This window comes from Hesperophylax consimilis, chromosome 9, assembly GCF_061612785.1.
Source record: "Hesperophylax consimilis isolate HC1 chromosome 9, BYU_Hcon_1.0, whole genome shotgun sequence".
Lineage (NCBI taxonomy): Eukaryota > Metazoa > Arthropoda > Insecta > Trichoptera > Limnephilidae > Hesperophylax > Hesperophylax consimilis.
Window position 1 is genome coordinate 35,769,989 of NC_142844.1, and position 23,449 is coordinate 35,793,437.

The 23,449-nt window shown below is 35.1% G+C and overlaps 1 protein-coding gene across 2 annotated transcripts in view; it reads left to right on the forward strand.

The window, feature by feature from the left end:
* Positions 1–2,899, forward strand: part of LOC149421275 (aminoacylase-1-like) — a 30,887-nt gene extending 27,988 nt beyond the window's left edge. For both annotated transcript variants that reach the window (XM_089635926.1, XM_089635924.1), the window contains exon 9: positions 1,587–2,899. In XM_089635926.1, coding sequence (XP_089492052.1) covers positions 1,587–1,791 — 205 coding nt within the window. In that variant the 3' untranslated portion in view covers positions 1,792–2,899. The remainder of the gene's footprint in view (positions 1–1,586) is intronic.
* Positions 2,900–23,449: the final 20,550 nt, after the last annotated feature.

The window sequence follows — 23,449 nt, forward strand, 5'->3', positions numbered from 1 at the left end:
CATAACAGGCGTACTGTTTTTTTAATATTTTTTCATATGAATACTGTACAAGAGTCCCAACTGCTCCCAACTGTCTGGAGCCAGTGAGACTATGGCATTCCCCATTGGGATATGTTGTAAGGCTGAAGGTTGTGGGTAGGGGAATGAGATGGGGAAATGGAAGGTGGGGAGTATCTGGCTATTCAGATCTGGTGACCAAACACGGCTAAAGCCATTTCAAGCAATGTTTAAATTCAGAATGGTGGTCTTACACCAGGGCTATAAGGAGACAATCTTCCACTCCGGAACGTGCCGCAAGTGTATATATATTATTTTTTAATAAATTGTGAAATAACACAAATTAATTGCTTTCAACAATCATGTAAAACCACTAGAAATTGCCCAAAATTCAATTATTAAGATAATTTACCAAAAAACTAAATCCTATCCCTCTAAACAATTGTTCGAAGAAACTGAAATTTTGGACCTTAAGCACACCTACAGTGTTCAATGTCTTACATTTATTTACACGCTACCAAACAACTTTATTGAAAATTCAAATCGTGCCACCCAACGACATGGCGCTTGTGAATATGCTGTGCCGCAAAACCAGGTTGGCCGAAAGGGTTAAGTTTTATTGCTCCAAAAATGTATAATTCTTTATGTAAAACCTTTAAAAGGGCCACGTGTGTAAACCTTCAATCTTTTAAAAAGTACATCAAATCTTGGCTAAAAAACACTGAACTAGATATTTTTTTCTTATAAGTTTTAGCAAAGCTATCGGTAACATTTATATCCATGTATACATTATTTTTTTTATTATTTCACATACATACAAAACAGCAGATATATTTTATTGTTTGTAATGCTTTGTCTGCTAATTCACTTTTTAAGATGTCTTCTTTAAAAACTAGTATTTACCTTATTTTTGTGTTATTTTAAAACTCTTACATATTTCATGCTTTAGTTTCTTGTATTGCATCTCTACAGTAACTCTTTTAAAATAACTTAAATTTATATTTGATATTGTATCTCCACTGAAACCATGGAAATAAGATAAAAATACTTATAATACCCACACTCAGGCTTTTCGCCTTTGTGGGATTTTTTTTTAATTATGTACATTTATTACAATATTTTTTATACAGTTTTCAATATTGTATGTAACTATCCACGAATGTATAAAAAAAAATTCAATAATAAAAAATTAAATAAAATTTACTTGCGCCCGCCTAGATTTGAACCCACAACCTTCGGCTTTCTACCCCTCGACCACGGAGGCAGACACAGTCATAGCTGATCTCAACTTGATGAAAAGCCAAACAGGGTGAAAATCAACGTTTGACGGGAACCGTCCAACTTTTGGAAATTCAGTAGTGCACTGGTCATCCATTTGATGATCATCAAATGTGATGAGTGTTTGAAACGGCCCAACCTTATATAAATTACTACAACACTAACATAAACACTGTGCCAAAACGCATGGTAGATTGCATTGCAAAGGCTAGAAAGCTGTAAAGGTTAAAATCGGTGGCCAAATCTGCTGTCTGGAGGGCTTTAAATTAAATATATAATAATCAATATTATTCTTTGTGTAATTTTTTCAGGAACATCAACCTTCTGCCGCGCATCTTCCCCGGAGGGACTGACAGCCGTTACGTCCGAGGAATCGGTCTCCCGGCCATCGGCTTCTCGCCCATGGCCAACACACCCGTTCTGCTGCACGACCATGACGAGTTCCTGCAGGCGGACGTGTTCCTCAAGGGCATCGACATCTACGAGAAGTTGATCCCCGCTGTTGCCAATGCATAATTTACCAAATCATTTCAGACCTCCACATTGCAAAACCCATAACTAACCGAATTTCATCATCTTAAATCAATGTAACTTTTGCATTCTGAGGTATTATTATTGAATCTAATATTAAATAGGAACATTATTAATATTTACATTTTTTATGATTCCATTTACATACTTCAAAAAACTATCCACGTATAGTACACGTCAAACTTAAAAGTCGACCTGAAGTTGATACGGAAATCGTCACAATTGGTGATCTTTTGGCGAAGTCCGAAAGGCGGCAGGCGGTGTGCGCGAAGGGGGAGGGAGTTGGTCCCATCTCCCCGCCGTGTCGGAGTTCTTTCAGCCTACGCCTTTCTCTGTCATACATATGTTTTACGCACGTTTCTCATTCGCTTACGGTCATTGTAATGTCAAAATCAAAGCAGTTAACGAACCTTTTATAAAATTAATAGTGAAATTGGTGAATTTACACAAAAGTGGTTCATGGGGACATTTTGTTTAAAATTTTAACAAATGTTACGTTAAAAAATTTATAATTTCACAAATTTTATTAAAAATTAAAAACTCTCACATCAACAACAATGGCCGCCAAGTGAATATCGATTTGGATTTTAATGAAATAACTACTAAAATGCATTATTTTTCATTCGATCTGGTGATAGACTCTAAACTAATAGGTGTGTAAAAAAACTATTTTATTTGCTCTGCGATAATCTTGTTTGACTGTACCTGCGCGAGAATGGATCGTATTAACTTCAGGTTGTCTATAAAGTTTGAGACGTACTATATCTACATAAGTAGATTAACTTTTACAAAAAGTAATGATATATTTGAGTCATCAACTTGCGAAACCCGTTCTGCAAATATCTGCTGGTTCTGATACATTCACAAAAAGTGAAGTAAATTGAAAATAAATACCTATTTATGTTTCAATATTTATAATAAAATATATTTTTTAAGGGAATCTAGCCATACTAATTAACGATTCGCCAATGTTTGTAATTACATCAATATATAAAATATATTATTTAAGGGAATCTAGCCATATTAATTAACCATTCGCCACTGTTTGTAATTACATAATTTTATTTTATGACTTGTTATTTTTTTATGTTTTAGTTTTTTTATATTAAATTGATTGATTAAAATTAAATGATATATATTTCAAAGAACATGTTTTATTTAAACAACGTACTTCTCATATGTGAACTGTCAGAATGCAGAAAATATTTTCATGTTACATTCGATTCCAGATAAATTGCTGTTTTTGAAGTTCTTTCAAAATAAAATACTGTTTTTGAAAGCAGATGAAAGTCTCTTTTCAGATTTTAGTATTACAAATAGACATTAAATCAAACATAATATTTAAAAAAATTTAAACATTGATAAAGTTGTTTACCGTTGGTTTTTATTGTGTGGCACCCGGAGCGTACTGCTCCAATTGCACCTGCACAAGACCGGCCCTGCATGCAGCTGACCAACTATGAACTCCGTACAATCGCTCACTAAAGATTGACATTTTTCACAATTGTAAATCTCTCAAAAAAAGTAAAAGCTTTTTTTTTTACCAACCACAATTTTTAATTTAATGTAATACATGTTTATATCTTTAATAATAATCCAGCACAGTAAATAAATCAAACAGCCAACAGAAACATCACAGTTAAAGCATTCAATATACAAGGAAATATCATTTTACATGAAATATAACAATAATCAATCCGAAAATTATCATTGAAATCAAAAAATTATCATAGACGTTCTAAAAATATATCACTGCTCCTTTTTCTTCTGATCGTTCACAAATACGGCCCTTTCTGATAAAGTTCTACTGCACAAATCCAATCTGCAATCAAAAACATAATTCCAATAATTTTTATCAACACACTTGTGGCGAATGGTAGTTCTGCCTTTTATACTCCACTCCATAGAAGACCGAGTGAAGTTGGCCCCTCAGAAGCCGGGCGTACTGTACAGGGCCCACAACTACTGCTGATAGTACACAATTGCTGACCCTGAAAAAATTGCAGTTAAATTTTTGCACCACTGTTAAATTTGGGAGCCACCTCCGGTCTACATCTTAAAAATACTTGAAAAAACCCTTAACTCTGTGCAGAAACGGGCGTTTCGTTTGTTAGATTCCCCTAGCTTAGCAACAGATTGCAATCTTTGAAGTATGCGCGTCATGTGGGAATATTGTCCTTGTTTTACTGGTATGCTCCGATGAACTAGCTTCATTGATCTTTTTGGCACCTTGGCATAGTCGGGAAATATGCCAAATAAGCTTCATATTTTGTACCGGTTGACATTTCTCCAACGAGAACGGGTTGTTTCTAGGACTCATTCTAGAGTTCAACAGTTCGGCTGTGGAATAATTTGCCGGCTTATGTGTTTCCTCTCCCCTACAACAAGTATCCCCTACAGATCGGTTCAGGACCGATGTTCACTCCTTCCTCTCTTCAAAAAGTCCCCTCCACACTCCAAGATGACGTAGGGCCTCCTATGTGGAGTTAATGTAAAGATAAAAACACTGGACCTATTTTAATGGTGGGAAAGGCATACAAATATCCATAAAAACATGTGATATGTACAAGTTTTCCTCATCTTCCTGTCTTTCGTGAAGAAGAATATTTTATCAAAGAACACTATATTCGTTATTGAGCCCGTATAAAATGTATTAAATCTTTTTACTTGTGGCAGTGAAGATGTGGAAATTATTGTTTTTTATATTTTGTAATGATTTAGGCCAAGTGATTTTTTAAAATACATATACATTTTTCATATATAAGACATACACTTTGAATTATCACCCAGACCTCCATGGTCGAGGGGTGAGGCTCTTGATTCAAGGTTGCGGGTTCAAATTCTGGCAAGCGCAAGTAAATTTAATATGTGTTATTTCACAACATATCCATTTAGAATAATATATAATATATTTCTGGCACGTTCCAGAGTGGAAGATTCTCTCATAATTGACCTAGTGTAAGACTACCATTTGGATTGGAAACGTTGAATAGACAGATTGATGAACAGATTTGAATAGCCACCCACCCTCCTCTTCCCATCTCTTCCCCCTCCCTATTACCACCAGCCTCAAAACATATTGGGGATGCCATAGTCTTACTGTCTCCAAACGGTTGGCAGCAGTTGGGACTCTTATGCGGTATTCACATAAAAAATGACCAAATGGGTTTAATGATTTATTCCACGTTAGCCACAGATGCTGGAGTCAGAGATCCATTCAGAAGAAATGTGCAAGTTATTTAATCAAATCAAGCTCTGAAGAATTCTGACCTTTTTTATTGGAAATACATTTGTGTAGTTTTTCTCATTTCTCTGGGTGAAGCCTTAGACACATGACGGTATATTATGCGCGCATAATTTGGGCGTGGCATATACATATTATGTATTGGGGTGACACATTACGCTATAATCTTACTCGGGAGAGGTGGTCAGATCAATTGGGGAACTGTCGCCGAATATCATTTCTTTGTATGAGATATGTCACTTTGACAGATGACAGCAGCATAGTTTACGGAGCGCCCTCCGTAAATTGTTCTGACTCCTTCTCCTGCCGTAGGTAGGAAAGGGTGTCGCATAATTTTCAAATTTAGCCTGGCTAGTAGATCACAGCGCATATCGTCGCCACGTCCACACTTATAACCCATTATCTTTTTAGGTGTGACAGGTCTGTAAGGGATTATATGGTGTGCAACATGGAGTTATATAAAACCCTTTCAAATTATCTGTGAGAAAATAGTTAGGATGCATATCGATAACCTAACGCACACAGTGTGCGTTAGGTTATCGATAAGATCTTTCGACTTCCAGACTAGGCACACAGGTTGAAGATACCATGTTGAAACTATGGATATTTTGAGGTGCGTTCAGGATGCGCCTGCCAACCATCTGCGTGGTGTGCCAGATCGGGAGAGGCTGGTTTGGGGAGACCCTTGGACCTCTCCAACTGGTCTCTCGACCCTTCGCCTTTTGAGAGATATATTCATATGTCCGTCACTACTGGACACGCTGATCCCTAGATTCCTACACAACCTCACCATCCCTGAACTTTCACTCCTTCATTTCCTTAAAAATATCCTTGACACAGGATCCCAAAAGATGACATAGGCCCTGAAGGAAATTATTTTCCTCAGGGCCTCCTTTGTGGAGTTAATATAAAAAATAAAAATATGTAATTTGGCTTAGTTAATAAATATGTAGATTATACTTTATTTTGATATATATATATATATATTATGTAGCCCAGACCACAAGACTTACTTGGAATGTATGCGTGTAAAAGCCGCCATTACAAGCATCTTTAAATCTCCATATTGTACGTCTATTGCACTCTCTGTGCTTGTATTTTCCAACGATAATTTATTTACATTTAACTGAATAAGCTCCAGTTGAACCTGAAAATACAATTTCAAACATGAATAGTGACATTATGTATATTTGGGAAGAACACACACTATTATCTTAACAATAAGTTTGTAGTTAACCTCTGAAAGTTCTCTTAGATATTCGATTGTCAATTGCTTGTTCAGGGGAAGGTTATTCTCTCTCAGTGCTCCTATTAGACTGTCCAAGGTATCTGCTCTTTTCTTCAGAACACTATATTTACTGTAAAAATGTTCGCAAGTGTATAAGATTACTATGTATTATTATTTATTCAGTTAGGTTGGTGATTCACAAACTTCAGAGATTCATGTTGTCATAAGGTTGGATCTCCATGTGACAAAATGTTTTCAAAACATCCGACAAAAAGAAGAAATAGGGTCATAGCCACAACATTTTTCGTTTTCCATCGGCCTCAGAAAACAAAACATTGTGGCCCTGCCCCGATGTTTTTTTTTTGTCAGATGTTTTGAAAATATTTTGGTCAGAGGAGATGTGCCTTAACTAAAGGGTTGTAGAAAGATTGCTTTGAAAATGGGGTGAACCAAGTTATTTAATTCCTTTTCAGCTAAAAATCTTGAATGTTTAAGAATAATGTTTCACAAGGGGATTTATTTGGATGACAAAAGTTTCCTCTAGTGGACTTTCCGTGTTTTGAAGTTTTTCCCATGTCATTATCTTTTATATGAAATATCAAAGTTAGCTGTGAAAGATAGGTGCTACGAGGCGTTTAGTTCAGTCTAAAGGCAATCTGAGACAGAGGGTAAAGAGCCTTGTAGAGATTCACAGGATCATAGTTAACAAGCCATTAAAATTTAAATTAAATTACCAACCAATCAACAGTCTTTTCATAATGTGCAAGGTATTTGTAAAGCTCGTTGAGATACATCATGCAGTCAGTGTGTCCTGTCATCAGGTTTCTGATCATATGGTAAGACTTCAGTTTAAGAAGCCAGGCGTATGAGAACTGAAATAGCGTGCGCGCTTGCTCCGTGTCTGCTATCAGTTCCGCTGTCACCTGACTCTCCACACTCTCCAAGTTCAGGGAATGGAACAATATCTTTTTCTGTTTATCTTCTTCTTGCGCGTCACCTTTGCTGTAATCTTCCGGGGGCTTGTTCTTTCCTCCGTAAGCGTTCTCACCTTTGTCATCTACCTTCACATCGCTGGCTAAGCTGGACAAGATGGTCTGATCTTTAGAGCTGGTTGAATTCTGCTGTTTACTTTCACAACTCTCACTGTCCAGCTGTGGAATGAGTTCTGTTTCTAACAGTTTACTTGAATGATTGTCCATTGAAAACTCGAAAAGGGTGATGCCGTATTTGACCCACATTTTGGCTAGCTCCGTAATGGTAACATAAAGATTGATGTGTTTTCCATTGTAGTTAGGACCCTGCTTTTTCATGTCAGCTTCGCAGTATTGTAATACAACGTAGGCTGCTGCCAAATGATGTCGCGCTTCCCTAAAAATTTCAACAAAATAACATTTTAGATGCGGGTAATGCGATAACTGAAAGAATTGTTGATTTCTGTGACTTACACAAACATCCCTTTGAAGAGAAAATGAGCTGCCAGACTAGTGGCTTTCTTGGCCCACAGCACTGGACTTCCATCGGCGCTTTCCAACTGTCGCTGTAAAACCATGTTTTCATACAACTGGAATTTGTAGTAATTTCCCACCTTGTAGTAAATGTATGCTTGTACTTGAATATTACTGGTGACGATTTTATAGACTTGGGTAAGGTTTTCGCTTAAGAAATTCGGTTGAGTGTTTTTGAACAACTCTTCCCCCGTCACGAAATAGGAACTTTTTGTATTCTCTTTCTTTCTATTGAAATAAATTGCCTCTGCTTCTTCGAGTAAATTTTGTGACAAAGAAAGTTTATCAGTTTTTAATAATAAAAATGAAGCGACATTGATAAGTTTCAAGTAAATATATAGGCACTCATCTCTAGATGCAACGGGTTTAAGCATTTCAATTGTGCTTAGTGCAATGGTTTCCTTCTCAGTATCGCTAACAAACGAAAGTTTGGCGTAGTCGTGATTCACAAAAGCTACAATGCCCAACAGTTTGATATGTGTGGCTCCTTCTTGGCATATTTTTACATTGTGAATGATCTTTTCCTTCAAATCCTTTATTTTACATTTCTCCTGAACACTCATTTCTTTTTTATCCTTTTTAACTTGTTTTTGCAATTCCTTAAATTCATTGTAGTATACATATAAGTCATCAGAGTGACTCATTTCAATGTTGATGATATTTTTTATTGATATATTTTGAAAACACTTTCATTGACTGTTGAAAAATCTAGGTATTTTATTTTTCAGAGGAATGAATAAAGATTTTTAAAATAAGAATCTCTTTCTCATTCATTGAATTCCATTGAAACTAGAAATGGTACCTGAGTAGAGTTTCTCTGCAGAAATGTTTTGCTTGCTCTTGGCGAGTTTGAGGAAAACGCTTATAAACGCTACAGGGTGTCCTGAGATAAAGTGACAAGCTTCGGGAGGTCATTTCTATATGATAGTAAAAATAAAAAAAAAGATAAATAACTTTTTTCGAAATTTTGTTGGTTTTTTCCCAAAAAAAATATTTTTACACGGAAGAATATTATTTTCTACATACAAACACCCTTCGTACCTGACAACTACCTTAAAACGTTGAAATTTCGAAAAAAATGTTAATCTTTTTTACTATCACCTAGAATAATTCAGCCATCATTACAGTTCTTGTTTGTTTTGTTTTTTTTTTTAAATTATAAATATCTATTTTTTTAAACCACCCGTTTGCTCAGGAAGGACAAAAATTTGTTCCTTTTCTAATTATAACAGTTTTATGTTTTGAAGAATAAATTGGTTGAAATATGCACGTCATTCGATGTTTACTCATTATATTAGCACAATTATTAGAACCCAATAGAGTCAATACATATTAGATAATCACAATCAGCACCCAATAGAGTCAATACATATTAGATTAGCACAATTAGTACCAAATAGAGTCAATACATATTAGATTGGCACAATTAGCACCCAATAGAGTCAATTCATATTAGATTAGCACAATTAGCACCCAATAGAGTCAATTCATATTAGATTAGCACAATTAACACCCAATAAAGTCAATACATCATAGATTAGCAAAATTAGCACCCGATAGAGTCAATTCATATTAGATCAGCACAATTAACACCCAATATAGTCAATTCATATTAGATTAGCACAATTAGCACCCAATAGAGTTAATTCATATTAGATTAGTACAATTAGCACCCAATAGAGTCAATTCACATTTTGATTGGTTCCTCGGATGGTTCATTTTAATTTATTTGTTAAATTCTTTTGTATCAATGAAATTTATTTTCGGGTGCCATTTTTAAAAAGGTAATTAAAAAAATAATTTTAATATTCACTTAAAAACAAAGGCTTCATAGTAGTGTTAAAAATTATTATAATAATCATATGATCGCAGATAATTCTTTTTTAAACATGTTCAGGCCTACCTACTTGGTCACACAATATAAAAATGCGAATAAAGAAAGTTCAAATACACCACGATTTCATATTTGAAAAAAGAAACCTTATTGAACCATTAAAACGGCCAACATCTTGAAACCAAAATGGAATAAACACATTTACAGACAGACCAAATGCAAAACGTACTTAAATTAATATGAATCCATTAAAAATACACCTGTAAAAAACTTTTTACCATAAAACATATATTTTTATTAATATACGTACATAAAATGCAAATTTTTTTTGGTTTGATTTAGGTTTAATACCGCTAAAACCTAAGTCAAATCCTATTGGATAGAACCGACACTTATTTCGTATATTTACTGCTGTAAATTTTTACACATCCTTATATTCAGATAGCTAAGAAAAAAATGAAACGTCAAATACAATGGAAAAATCGATTATTTCCAACACTAAAGGCGCCTCGCGGGGTACAGGTATGTAAGCATAATGGCATGTAGCTATATAACATCTAGCAGTAGTAAGTACGCACCTACCTATATGTCATTTAAAATCATTATAATATTATTATTCTTGGCATAAATACGAGCAAACACTCATCTGCCGTCGCTTATTCAATGGAGCGCCCGCTGAAAGCGACGAGTCCCTCGCCGAGAAAGAATTAACCGTAGGAAATCTGTAAATCAACATTTTGCCACTTATAAACTAATGGGGTCGGGTTAGGGCGCAGAACGTGATCGAACATTTTTAGCGAGACTTTTTCTGCGGCGCGACGGGAAGCCCTCTGTTTGCCCGGATTGTCACAACGAGGCTGCCTGGTCGGATATTAAATTATATATTCGTATTTCATTGAAAGAGAAAAAAAGTTACATATAACATTAAATTTTTTAAATATTCTTCATACGGGATATTTCGAGGTTTCCCGAGGGGGTATACCACGGCCATATTGATTTTTACTATCGACAGTGTAGGTAATTTTTCATCATACCCGAACACTTTGACTAAATTAATTGCATTTAATAGACGCGAATTGTTGATGATGACATGTTACCGACATTATCGATAAAACCTTTATCGTTTTTTTTCGTGATAGGCTCCCTGGGCATATGTCATCTTTGGGGAAATTAAACATTTTTTTATGTGAATACCGCACAATAGTCTAACTGCTTCCAACCGTCTGGAGCCAGTGAGACTATGGCATCCCCAATCGGGGTATGTTATAAGGCTGAAGGTAGGTGGGAAGGGAAGGATATGGGTAAGGAAGGTGGGGGAGTAACTGGCTATTCAGATCTGGTCACCAAACATGGCTAAAACCATTTCAAGCCATGTTTCAATATTGAATGGTGGTCTTACACCAGGGCGATACTGAGAGTATATTCCACTCTTGAAAGTGCCGCAAATATACTACAGGGTTTTCCAATAAGAGGTGTTATTTTGAATAGCCCGCATTTCAGTAGATGTTACTTTTAAAGCTTTCATTTTTTGACATTTGACAAGTAGAAACTACGCCATTAATAAAAATGGAACGATACATGCTTCAACAACGCATTGAGATTATTAAAATTCACTTGAGTGAATCAAATGCAAATCATCTCGAGTGATGAGGCCCATTTCCACCTCGGTGGCTTCGTCAACAAGCAAAATTGTCGCATCTGGGGCTCGAAAAACCCAAGAGTTATTGTTGAAAAGCCTCTCTATCCTCAACGTGTGACTGTTTGGTGCGGTTTATGGTCCGGCGGAGTCATTGGACCTTATTTTTTCGAAAATGAGGCAGGAGCAACAGTTACGCTGAATGGATCGCTATCGAGAGACGATTAATGATTTTTTATGTTCGGAATTGAATGGTATTGATATGGACAGCGTTCACTTTCAACAAGACGGCGCTACGTGCCACACAGACAACGAAACCATTGATATTTTACAATTGAATATCAAAATAACACCTCTTATTGGAAAACCCTGTATTTTCCTTATAGTAATTAAATAAGTGGCACTAATGAAAGAGCATATTATGCATTCTAGGATTATGAATAGACAAGTTTTATTATACAGAACTAATTACAAGTATTAATAAATCTTCGATTGAAAAAGATTAAAACCGTGAGACACTCAAACGCCCTGTGATTGGTCGGTGCAACATCACTTAAACCGCTACATCGTGTGTTGGAAAGCCGCGTGCATTGAAAATGCGGACAATTATATGCTGAGAGGCGCTGCGTATATTCGCATGCGGGTGACTACTGCTGTTTAATTATAATTTTAAAATATTTCACTTTTTTTTGGAAATATTCCTAATAATCTTCTTCGAAAGTTTTGGTGGGCTTTGAAAAATGAAAGCTTTGAACATTATAAAATGGACATTTAAAATTATTTAGGTATTTAAGTTAGAAGGTGAAGGTGAATCTATATAAAAAAAATGTAAATGTCCGAAAGTTCTTCAACGATTGCTTTGAGATTTCGACACAACGCGTTGCATTCGAATACGCCATTGTTTTATATACCTATATTAAATCGATGTCACCAGTGACAGGTAAAATAAAAAAAATTATAGAATATAAGGGTAAATGCATGCTTACTTTTTGAACTGCGCCGTCTTTTGGACAAACACGCTTTTTTTAAAAATAAAAAAAAACAGCGCCATCTATTGGATGTAAAAGCATCACGCGCTATTGTTTCTCTATCTGCACAGTTCTTGAAAAATTATTCATTAATTTAAAAATAGAAAAAAATACCTTCACTATCGTAATTTTTTTCTTCATTTTTACAAGAATAAAAAAAAGTCTCCGTTTCTTTTTTCATTGAGATTTGTATCTTTTTCTTAAATGATTCAATGTTATGTACACCATTGTACTTAACCTTTAAAAGTTATTCCCATAAATTTAATATAAGTATAGACTTTGTTTTAAAAAAGAAGTATTTTGGTTCCGCACCTGGCAGCACTCGTTTAAGCTCTTTTCCCGTACCTATAGAAAAAGCGGCGTTATTTCTCTCATTATGAGTGTGTTTTCAAGGCGGGTGGCCTATATTATTCCAGAGCAGTTTGATTTGTTCTTAGGTTGAAAGAGCGTTCTTGTTTTTATGCAAATATTTTAAATCTCCTTCATTTATACTCGCCGCTAAAATAATAACTCTCCCCTGTCACGCCATTTTACTTTTAAACGATTCCTTATTATTCGCCAGCGCCATTTAATTTCTATTTTATAATGGTACTACCCTGACGTTGCCCGGATCTTACGCAGAGTTTTCAAAAATAGATTTGACAGTGACCTTCCTCTTGTTTTGAAAGCCAAATGTGCAAAAAAAAAATTGTTGATTTTTATAAAAATAAATCCACGCCGCGCGCCCGGTGTTCGTCATCCCGCCACAGACACTCTTCTATATATAAATAGAAAGACTAGTCCCCGGCGTTGCCCGCTTTAACATAGAGTCTATCTACCATTACTACTTCAAATAAATCACTCTCAACCACCACTTACAAAATATTAATACAGAAATAAAAATGTTAGGAAAAATATCTGTGGCGGGCGGGCAGACATCGGACGGACGGGGTCAATTTGATTTTTATACATATCCACAGTTTTATTTCAAGATTGAGGAAATTTTGCACCATGACCTTCACAACAAGACAGTGCTACATAGATTTTGATAAACCACCCCCAACTTATTTTCCCACCCATTAAAATAGATTAAGAGGAAGCTACAAGCCAAAAATGTGTATATTCTTGCTATACCTTGTTATATATTGTAGGTAATAGGCAGTCATTAAAATCGCTTGACAAACGGAGTCTAGAAACGTTCGATTTCAAGCAAAAAACTGTTTTTTATTTATTTTGTAAATAATTTTATAAGAAAACAAGAAAGTTAATCAAATGAAACTATCACAGATAATCTTAGCTAAAATACTGATTTTTTAAAAGTTGTTTCCTTTATGCGTTCACACATTTCTATAGAAAAATTTTTTTTTTAGTAGTTTGTATTTTTTATTGAGTAATTTATATTTTTATTTGTATTCTACTCAAGCGAAGCGATAGGAAAACCTTCAATTTATCTAAAGCATATTTTTTGGTATTCATAATGTACACCAATTCGTTATAAAGATTAATCAAAGTAGTGATTTGGCATTAAGCTTCGCCTTAAAGCTCGGGCAACGTCAGGTACTTCAGATGGTATCAAATTTAAACATTTTGAACCCACGATGTCTGGATTCGTGGTCGGATCACGAAGATTATCGTTTAGGCATCAATCGAGAGCTTTCTTTTGTAAAGGGAGCCAGTTAGACATTATATGAAAAAATCTCAAGTCCTTTCTCCTAAAACGACTCCCTAATGGAATGTAAACCTTCCTGTACACCACACGGAACACGGGGGGCGCCCGTGTGGTTTTAAAGGTAGGTTTACATTCACGGAGATTCGTGTTGCCCTCCGAAAGAACTCTGGAATATTTTTATAGCATTAATTTTTCCATTTGGCTGTGAATCTTTTCACTTGTGAAATAATATTTTCTGGCTAAATTACTGAGGGATTTATTTAAATTTGAATGGTGATGTCGGCAATTGACAAAATACCATTCGACTCCCAGGTACGATTCAATTGACTATCCGTTTGTGGAAGAAATATGAAATATATGATAATTTTCACCAGAACTAAATAATATTTGAGCTTATCTTGAACGCACAACAAACCTGTCGACAACATAGTTCTGTCAGGTCATCACTTCTTCAGTAGACGAAATAAATATTTAGCTACCGAGTTATCATATTTTAATTGGTTTTACGCCCGACTGGGCTTTTACATGGATTATAAGAACATGACTACCTAGTGAGCTATCGAAAATTATACACAAAGTTTTTAAAGCATTAAAGAACGTAAAACTGATAAACCAAATATTAAAAAATATTAGTAAACATCTAATAGTAGCTAAAACAAATCACTCACACTACCAACGCAACTAAAATATGTAGTATTCGACAAAGTGCTGGTATAGTATATTATAATAAAACAAATAAAAAACTTTATTCCACTTAATTTTATTTTGACCGTAACCGGTTTCAGCTCGTCAAAGCCATCTTCAGACTGGTATTACTGGTACTACTGGACTGGGCTGGTATAGGTTACGTTTAATTCTATGAATGGAGTCAGTATATTTAACAATAGTACATACCCCCAAACTTGTTTGATGCATCCTATTGGTTAGCGAGTGTGTCTGATAATTGTGTTATGTGATTTAATTTAAAAAAAAAATCATGAAAGGTTTAATGTGTGATAGGTACCTACACAAATATATTCGTAATCGACGCTTTTTTTAAGTCGGTACTTACCCATAAAAGAGTACTAGATCTCTTTAGGAAACTGTCTCAGTCGTCTCTACCGGAAGACGCAGTAGGTACCTACCTACCTATGTAAGGCTCAAATCATTTCGTACAACTGACTGGCTTGTTGCTAAAGGCTCTGGTAAACGAGCAAGATAATTAGCCTTTTGCCGAATTGTCTTGCCCATAAAGAGTCTTGCCGTGTACCGCAAGTGAAATTCACAACACGATCTCATGCAATAATTCCACCTATACAATCTTGGAAATAAAATCGAGAAATAATTTATTAATATTAACCCCTAAAATCTTTGAAAGACTCGTTCAGATTTTAGCATTACAAATCGATATTATGACATATAAAATTTTGAATTCAAATATGGATAACATTTGTTGCTTACCGATGATTTTTATTGTGTAAACTAGAGTTTACACGAAACTAAAAATCATATTTAATTAATCATAGTCATTAGTCAAAAAAAAATTGTCGCTTCTCTTTTCTTTCGCTTAACATAAAAATAACTTGACAAATGTTTTTCAAATTCTTTAGGACGGGTTGTTTCGGAGAATTTGAACAATTCATCAAATTTCAACGGTCATTTCTGGGTTCTGTGAATGTCTTATTCAAGTTCTGTTATTATATCATCATAGGCTAGTTGCATGACAGAACTGAAATAATAACAGAACTTGAAAAAATCTTTCACAGAACTGGAAATTTAAATTTGAAGAATTGTTCAAATTCTCCGAAACAACCCGTCCTAAATGTTGTTTCTTATAATTATTTTGAATTTTTCGGGAGAATTATTGGTAATCTTTGGTTTGAACGCAAACTGAAGGCGCGGTATTTTATTATTCTAACACTGTTTAAATCTTATAGCGCACCGTAATACAAAAGGAGATAGCATATCTTTTATGAGACCGTGTCATGCTGGGTCTCTCAAAAAGGCTCTACTGGTGTTTGTTGTTTGTGAAGAATATCTCCCATAATTACCCGAGGGGTTAATTGTGTTCGTCCTTAGCGTTAGTTTTGGTAGCGTGTACCTGACGAGAAGAAACGTGTATTGCTAATTTATGAATTATGTCTTCAAACTATTGATATTTTCACGATGATCGTGATATCATTTACGTAATTTATTAAAAGTTTAACAGAATACCTGCAAATTAATTTGTTAAAGGCCTGCAATCCCGTTTTAAACTGGATTACCAATAATTTGATTCAATAAGAGATTCATAAAAAATAGCATAACTATTTTTTCCCCGTGTAAAAGCGAGAAGAAAATAGATTTAGCCCGGCAATATTGATGTAATATCCGTAGCCGAGTGAACTCACCATCAAGACAGGGCAATAGTCGACAAGAATAGGCAACTCACGACAATCTTGCCCGACAATATGAAAATCTTGACGGCAAAAAATTCCCATAAAAACATGCTCGTTTAAGAAGTCTCTTAGGTGATTGCAAATCCTCGATCTTTGCTATAGAAAGGCTCTCTGGCTCTGCCAAATATTACAGACGGAATGTGTAAAGTTTTATTTTTATTTTTACAGCTTCTCTTATGTTTTTATTTTTATATACAATCTATCTATCTGAAAAATCTCACGTGAATCTATTTTTTGTATCTAGTACTCGACTAAGCCCAGATTGTTGCGTAAATAAGTAAGTAGGTATGTACTATTTTCTGGTACCCACACTCTCAAACATTGTAGTATAATGTTATTACGTGTGTAACCATTTTCCAACTAAACCGCCATCAATCGCAATTTTCTATTTCTCCCGCAGGTTCGCAGCTACGAGTATCCATTCCCCGGGGTGTTATTCCCCAACATAATAAAATTCAGCTCCATTTGTTGTCCCTGTAACATAGTTTATCCTCACTCTCCCCTGTTGCGGAGTGTCTTGACAACGTGAAAGGAAGCGTCCCCCACGGGAGGCAAAAAGAACAACTTAAAACCTTGTTGCGACAAGCTCGTTCGCCATTTTTCCACTTCGGTACGAACTCTGCACTATAGAGGGCGCCATGTTATTATATACACAAGGTAGGTACCGAGTACCTACGGGGAACGAGAAGCTTGCTGCGCTTTTGTGTTTTATACGCGGAAAACTTCTAAGTTTCTTTTTATTGGTTTCTGGCTGCGGGAAGATAGGTAGATACTTTTCCTATGACCGGGTACCTACCTATCTTCATTCGGTTGTGTATTGTGTTGCCATATTCTCGCTTACGGCTTGGACTCCAGCTGTTTAATAAGAGTTTATTTTGAGGAAGCTGGCAGGTAGGTACCGCAGTAACCTTGCTATTCCCCACTATCCGGAGCCAGTGGGATTATGTAATTCCCAAATAAGGTATGTTGTGAGGGTGAAGGGAGAGGGGAAAGGAATGGGAAATAGCTGACTATTACTTCCTTCATCTTCCTCTTCCCAATCTCCTATACTTCCCTTCTTTCTTCAGTCTCACAACCTCTACCCCACTTGGGGATGCCATAATTCTGTCTCCGGTAAGTTGTGAGTAGTTGGGTCTCTTGTGTAGTATTTACATTTAAAAAAGGTAAAGAATATACGTAATATACTACTATGCTCCGTCATAGGTACCTGCGGGATCTGTACGCTGTACAGATTTAATTTGACAATCATTTTCAGATTTTAACGTTACAAAATAATAAGTCTCGTTAAGTACGCCGAACCGTACAGTTTCGTAAGGGTTTTTACAAAATGAGAGACAATAATTCCACATTAAAAGAGACACCTTTTTACTGTGAGAAATGTAGACATTTTTTTATCCGGAGAATGTAAAGCATCGGTCACACACGGTGCCGTGGGATGCTTTTAGACGCCCTAATAAAGTGTCCATTAGCAATCTGGTGAAAGCTTTATACCTTTCATGAGGAAAGACCTCCCGTAGAATGAGAGAAAAATGCAAAAAGCATTCATAACAATGTATTAGGTACGCCTCCGCTTATTGCGGACATTGCTGTGAACTATTTTTTTTATTCTTTGTAAAGTGCTTACCTATTATTCTACCCAATATGTTACAAGTATGGTTACACTTTTGCCACAGGAAAGTAACCTACTCCCTGTTGCAGTACCTAATGACAGGTGATCTGGATATCTCAAAGCAGACGACTCTGGTGTGGTTGGATATCATTTGCATGGTATGACAGGTGATGTGATACAGCTTAAGAAATTATTGTTTGAAGGATTTAAAGGCATTTAAATGGTTGATTAATATGGTAGTTGGAGTTATAAAAAAAAATATATAATTGAAATATAAGAGAAATATAAATTGAGAGGTAATTGGGAAAAATGAAGGTTTGGTATGTTTATAACAGCAACCAATTGTTCTCCTATGAACGTATGTATCTACACACACTTTTAACGGAATAAGATGATAAATAAGTTTTACTGATTTTCAGATTGGCGGCTTGCGATAGAAATAACAATTTAGATAACTTTACTAGTTTTGCTCCCCGGCTTCATGATTTGGATTTTTGTTAATACCTGTTAAATTATTCCTTATATATTTAACAAAAAAGTAATGCTTGCAACACAGGAAAACCTAACCTAACATAACCTAACCTAACCTAATCTGATTCTCTGCGTAACGATTATCACTTAATGTAGATATTTGATAGCCTAAAAGCTTGAAGATGAAATGGCCAATATATTAGTAGACGGAACCTTCAGTCAGGGTCAAATTAATAATAATAACATGGCATTTCTATAGCGCAGTTTAGTGTCATTTCACTGCAAGTGCGCTTTACTATACAAACTTAAAAACGGTAATTTAGTATTAAAATTAAATTAATCTTAAAATTACAATCTAATTAATTTATAGTGTGCCTTACCCAATAGACGTCTAATAATATAACACTTACAAAACTTAAAAATAAAAATAACAGCAGGAGAGAACAAACAAGAACTTTAAAACTAAAAATAATATAAAAGAGGAGGTAGTTTGTGCTCAGAAATGCGAATCTTCTGAGCAGACATTTTAAAATGGTACAATAAGCAGGCAACCGAAACCAAACAATTACCGGAAGTTTTAGAATATGGCTTAGATATATTTGTATATATTGATCTAAGAAAAGAGTACTGATTTTCTAAATAATACACACATAGGTGACATGACAGCCGGCATGATAAATTATAAATCATCGATACACATTCCTGAGACAACTTAAGACAAATATAGGTAAATAAGATCCAAATCTACAATACACACAAAAATAATAGGTAGGCAAGTGGGTACCTACGTCAATGTACAGTTTTACACAGTTATATATTTTAAATGGAAATCTGAATGTAATTATGCGCACCGATGATATCGAAAGTTTCAAAAAGTATTTCGAACTAGTGTTTAAGATACTGGGTGAATACGTTTATCAATTTCGTTTAAATTTTGACTCGCGAAACAATTGGACAGTGTTATTTTACATCTTTTAGTTTAATTCTTGAGCTTGAAATTATTATTTGATTCATTCAGTACACCACTATACAAGCAAGAGTATCTTTAAAATGATTTACCCGTATCTACTTAATCTTTATAAATTTTGTCAGCGCAGATTTGAAGTGCTCAAATCTTCTTGCTTAGCTGTGAGTACGAGCAGTGAACAGTGTTTCTTAGCGTGAAACGATTTACCTGAGGCAAGCAAGTAGAATAGCTTGACAGATCAAATTGGTCGCTATGATATCCAGTTGAAAGGCAGGGCCGAACTGCTTGCCAGACATTTCTCGCAAAAACTATTCTAAACTGCTTCCACGTCGAATGCAATCACCTGAATGTATATAGCGTATCTAATTATCTAATTCGGTGATTCCTAACATGCCAGAATGCGCTCGGTAGCTAGAGGTAAGCTAAAGATGATAAATACTGTATCATCTTGCTCTAATTTCAAGTACCTACACGACAAATGATAATAAGGAACCTCCTGACTTAAATACCGATACATATTTTTATTGTTATACTTAGTTTTAATAGTTTTAAAGTAATCTTTAATGTTTTAATTTTTCGGGTCTCCCCAAAACGCACTAAACCTGTGGTTTGTCTGTCTGACGTCACCAGTCACCTCCCTGTTACCATCTCAAAATATCTCTGTTGCTAGAAACCTAACTGCTCTCCCACCTCGGCTCTGGACGTGTAACAATCCCATACACTAGATACACCTCTTGTGTAACTCTATAAACTCTATGATCTACTAACATTAAAGCCATCTGTGCTACGTAGCTCAAACTATCACAGGACAAATTACAGGCATACGTTTGACCGCCTGTTTTTAATCCCCACCTCTTTCTGAATGAATAGATTAGTGGACCTTTTTTTAACATTAACTCCACACAACTTTTAATAAAGATTATCCTCAAACTACCAATCACAAGCAGCTCGGATGAAATCTTTGGGAAAATCTGTGTTATGGACATTAGGCAACTTTATGCCAAAAACATACTAGCATACCTCTTCAAACACAAAACTACTTTTGACAATGTCTCAAACTGCTCGTGATACTCGTACTAGAACCAAAGGACATAATCTCTTACAAATCCCTTTCGCTAAAACAACTTTTGGCCAGAGAAATTTTAGATATTTTGCAACAAGGCTATATAATGCTCTCCCACTAGCCATAAGACTGAACAAATTTTTTTCGAAATATAAAACAGACATCAAGTCTTGGATCATCAGCCAAGACAGATCAAAGATCAATTTTTTTGTAAAAATTCCTTCATAAGTATGTACTAGATGCTGATTAACCAATTTATCATTTATTATTATTATTTTTTTATTTTTTATCATTTTCACATTGTCATTTAATGTTATGAAATATTATAGGTATCAAATAATATGTAAACATTAATTTATGTACTCAATACGTCTGTCTCGACACAGGTTTATCCTAGTGAGACAGACATCGAAAAAAAACCTGTAAAAAAACTTTATATTGTTAATAAAAAAAAATACAGGAGGCCTTGAGGAAAATACTTTCCCTTTGGTCCCATGTCGTCTCTGGGGATGCTGTATGGTGGGACTTTTTGAGGAGGGGAAGGAGTCAACATGGGTTTTGAAGAGACACATGTTGTAGGCCTATTTTGAATCCCCACCTCTTTATGGATGAATAGGTTAGTGGACATTTTTTACGTTCACTCCACACAGGAGGCCCTGAGGAAAAAACTTTCTCTTAGGTCATCTCTGGGGATGCTGTGTGGTGGATCTTTTTGAGGAGAGGAAGGAGTGAACATTGGTCTTGAAGAGACCCATGACGTAGGAGTGAGGAAACACAGAGGCCGGAAAATCGTTCCATAGCCGAGCTGTTGAACTCAAGAACGAGTTGTAGATGCGACCCGTTCTCATGTGACAAATGTCAACCGCGTACACATGTTATACGCGCGTTTGACTGTTTCCCGATAATGAACCGATCCCATAGGAATCAATGACGCTAGTTTGTCGGAGCATCTCCTATTGTAATACCGGTAAAAAGAGGACAGCATACCTACCTGACGCCTGTGCTCTAATGATTGCAATCCGCATGTTAAGGTGGGGGAATCTATCAAACGGACCTGGCTTTGTTAGATGATACAGGATATTAGAGGATACAAGATGTTAGAGGATTTTTTATCTCGTTAAAATAAGCATTTTAGGCACATGTAATCTTATTATTAGCCTGAAACACTCATCCACATTGAAAAATCTCCTGATAAAAGATACACGACGCCAACGGGACTTGAACCCGTGTCCTTTCGAAGTCCCGTTGGCGTTATGTATCTTTTATCAGGAGATTTTTCAATGTGGATGAGTGTTTCAGGCTAATAATTATTGCTTATAAAATAATTGTTACCTTTTGTGCTATGCATAAAAAATCTTGTCTTTAACATTAGTTTACCAAAAAAAAAAGAATAACATGTAATCTTTTTAAAAAAATTTCTACCAATACGCCCCATAGTTATGTATGGATCTCTCAGAGCTAATAAATGCGTATACGCCGAGCTTAATATTAAGGCACTCAGCACGACATTTAGATGGTGCCAAGACTTAATGCTGTCGTCATAGATTGATGGGGCTGCTAGTGCTAATGGACGCCCCTGGCTCGGGCTCCGCCTCGCCCTGGGGCACATTACCGGATAACGCTGCGCCCATGGATCGGGCTCTATTTAAAGGTGTACCCGCCGGCGTGACAAACTTCAATTAATTAATCAGGTGACGAATAATGCGGTGATGATGTTCAAAATAGTTACACGTTCCGGTTATGAATTGATGGAAATTAAGAGAAAATTATTTAGAGTTGTGTAATTTGCGAAATTAGGGGTGTTGCTGATTAAATTATTAATTTATACGAAACGTTTCTTAATCGGCAACTTTGGGTTATAAAAACCAACACAAAAATAATATATTTTAGATTGTCTACCAATTGTAACACATATACTTACAGACTTTGTGTTTTAAATTTTATAATACTATACTGAGCAACTGTTTACGATACATAAATGGCTGATTATGAGTTGTATAAAATTGACCCTTAGAAGACGGTTAATATTTTGTAAATATCTCAAAGCCAAAAATAATATATATATTTTTTATTTTATTTTATTTTTATTTTTTTTAACAAATAGTTAATACATATCAACAAACAAGTCCTGCTAAGCCAATTGAATTGGCTTGTCAACAGGTGCTTAAAGTTTAGTTTCATATACATTTTTATAAGTTATAATTTACATCTTATATCTACAGAATCAACAATTTTTTCATACTATTTTTCATACATATTAAAGTAAATATTTTTTTCTGATAGCCATATTTTCACCATATATTTAACCTTATTCATAGATTTACATTGCTTTATAGCGTCAGGTAATAAATTAAATATCTTCGGTATGTTGTATTCAAACGTTCTCTGTCCATATTTATTATTAAATTTCGGAACTATTAACCAGTCATTGCGCGTGAATCTAGTACTGTATCTATGTTCTAATTTTTCTTTATGCTGCGGGGTAAATATATACTGAATTATGATTTTTTGCCATAGAATAGCCTTAACAGGTAAAATTTTGGCACTCTGAAACAGCAACGGTGTATTATGTCTCTGTTTAAAAATATTAGGGACGACTAGTAATTTTACAATTGCGTTTGAAATTGAAAATGAAATGAAATTGAAAATTGTATTTGAAATAATTGACTGACATCTACAATGTCAACGTTTTACTTAGGAATTTTCACGGACTAATATATAAATGCGTTCAAATCTTCTAAAACCTAGCTCTATACACTGCACATTGCAGTTTACCTGTAGGCAGTCATGATTTTACTGAACTGCTATTGTAGTTGGTCGTATCCTTACATGTTTACTTGTAATGCTGAAAACGTATAAAAGGATAGTATCTAAAACCTCACTTCAATTACTGTACGTTGGACGATGATTAAGTTGTACAAGTAAATAAACGGTTTTATAGGAACTCGTATTTTTTTGGTATCGTAAACCATAGACAGTGAATTAATTAATAA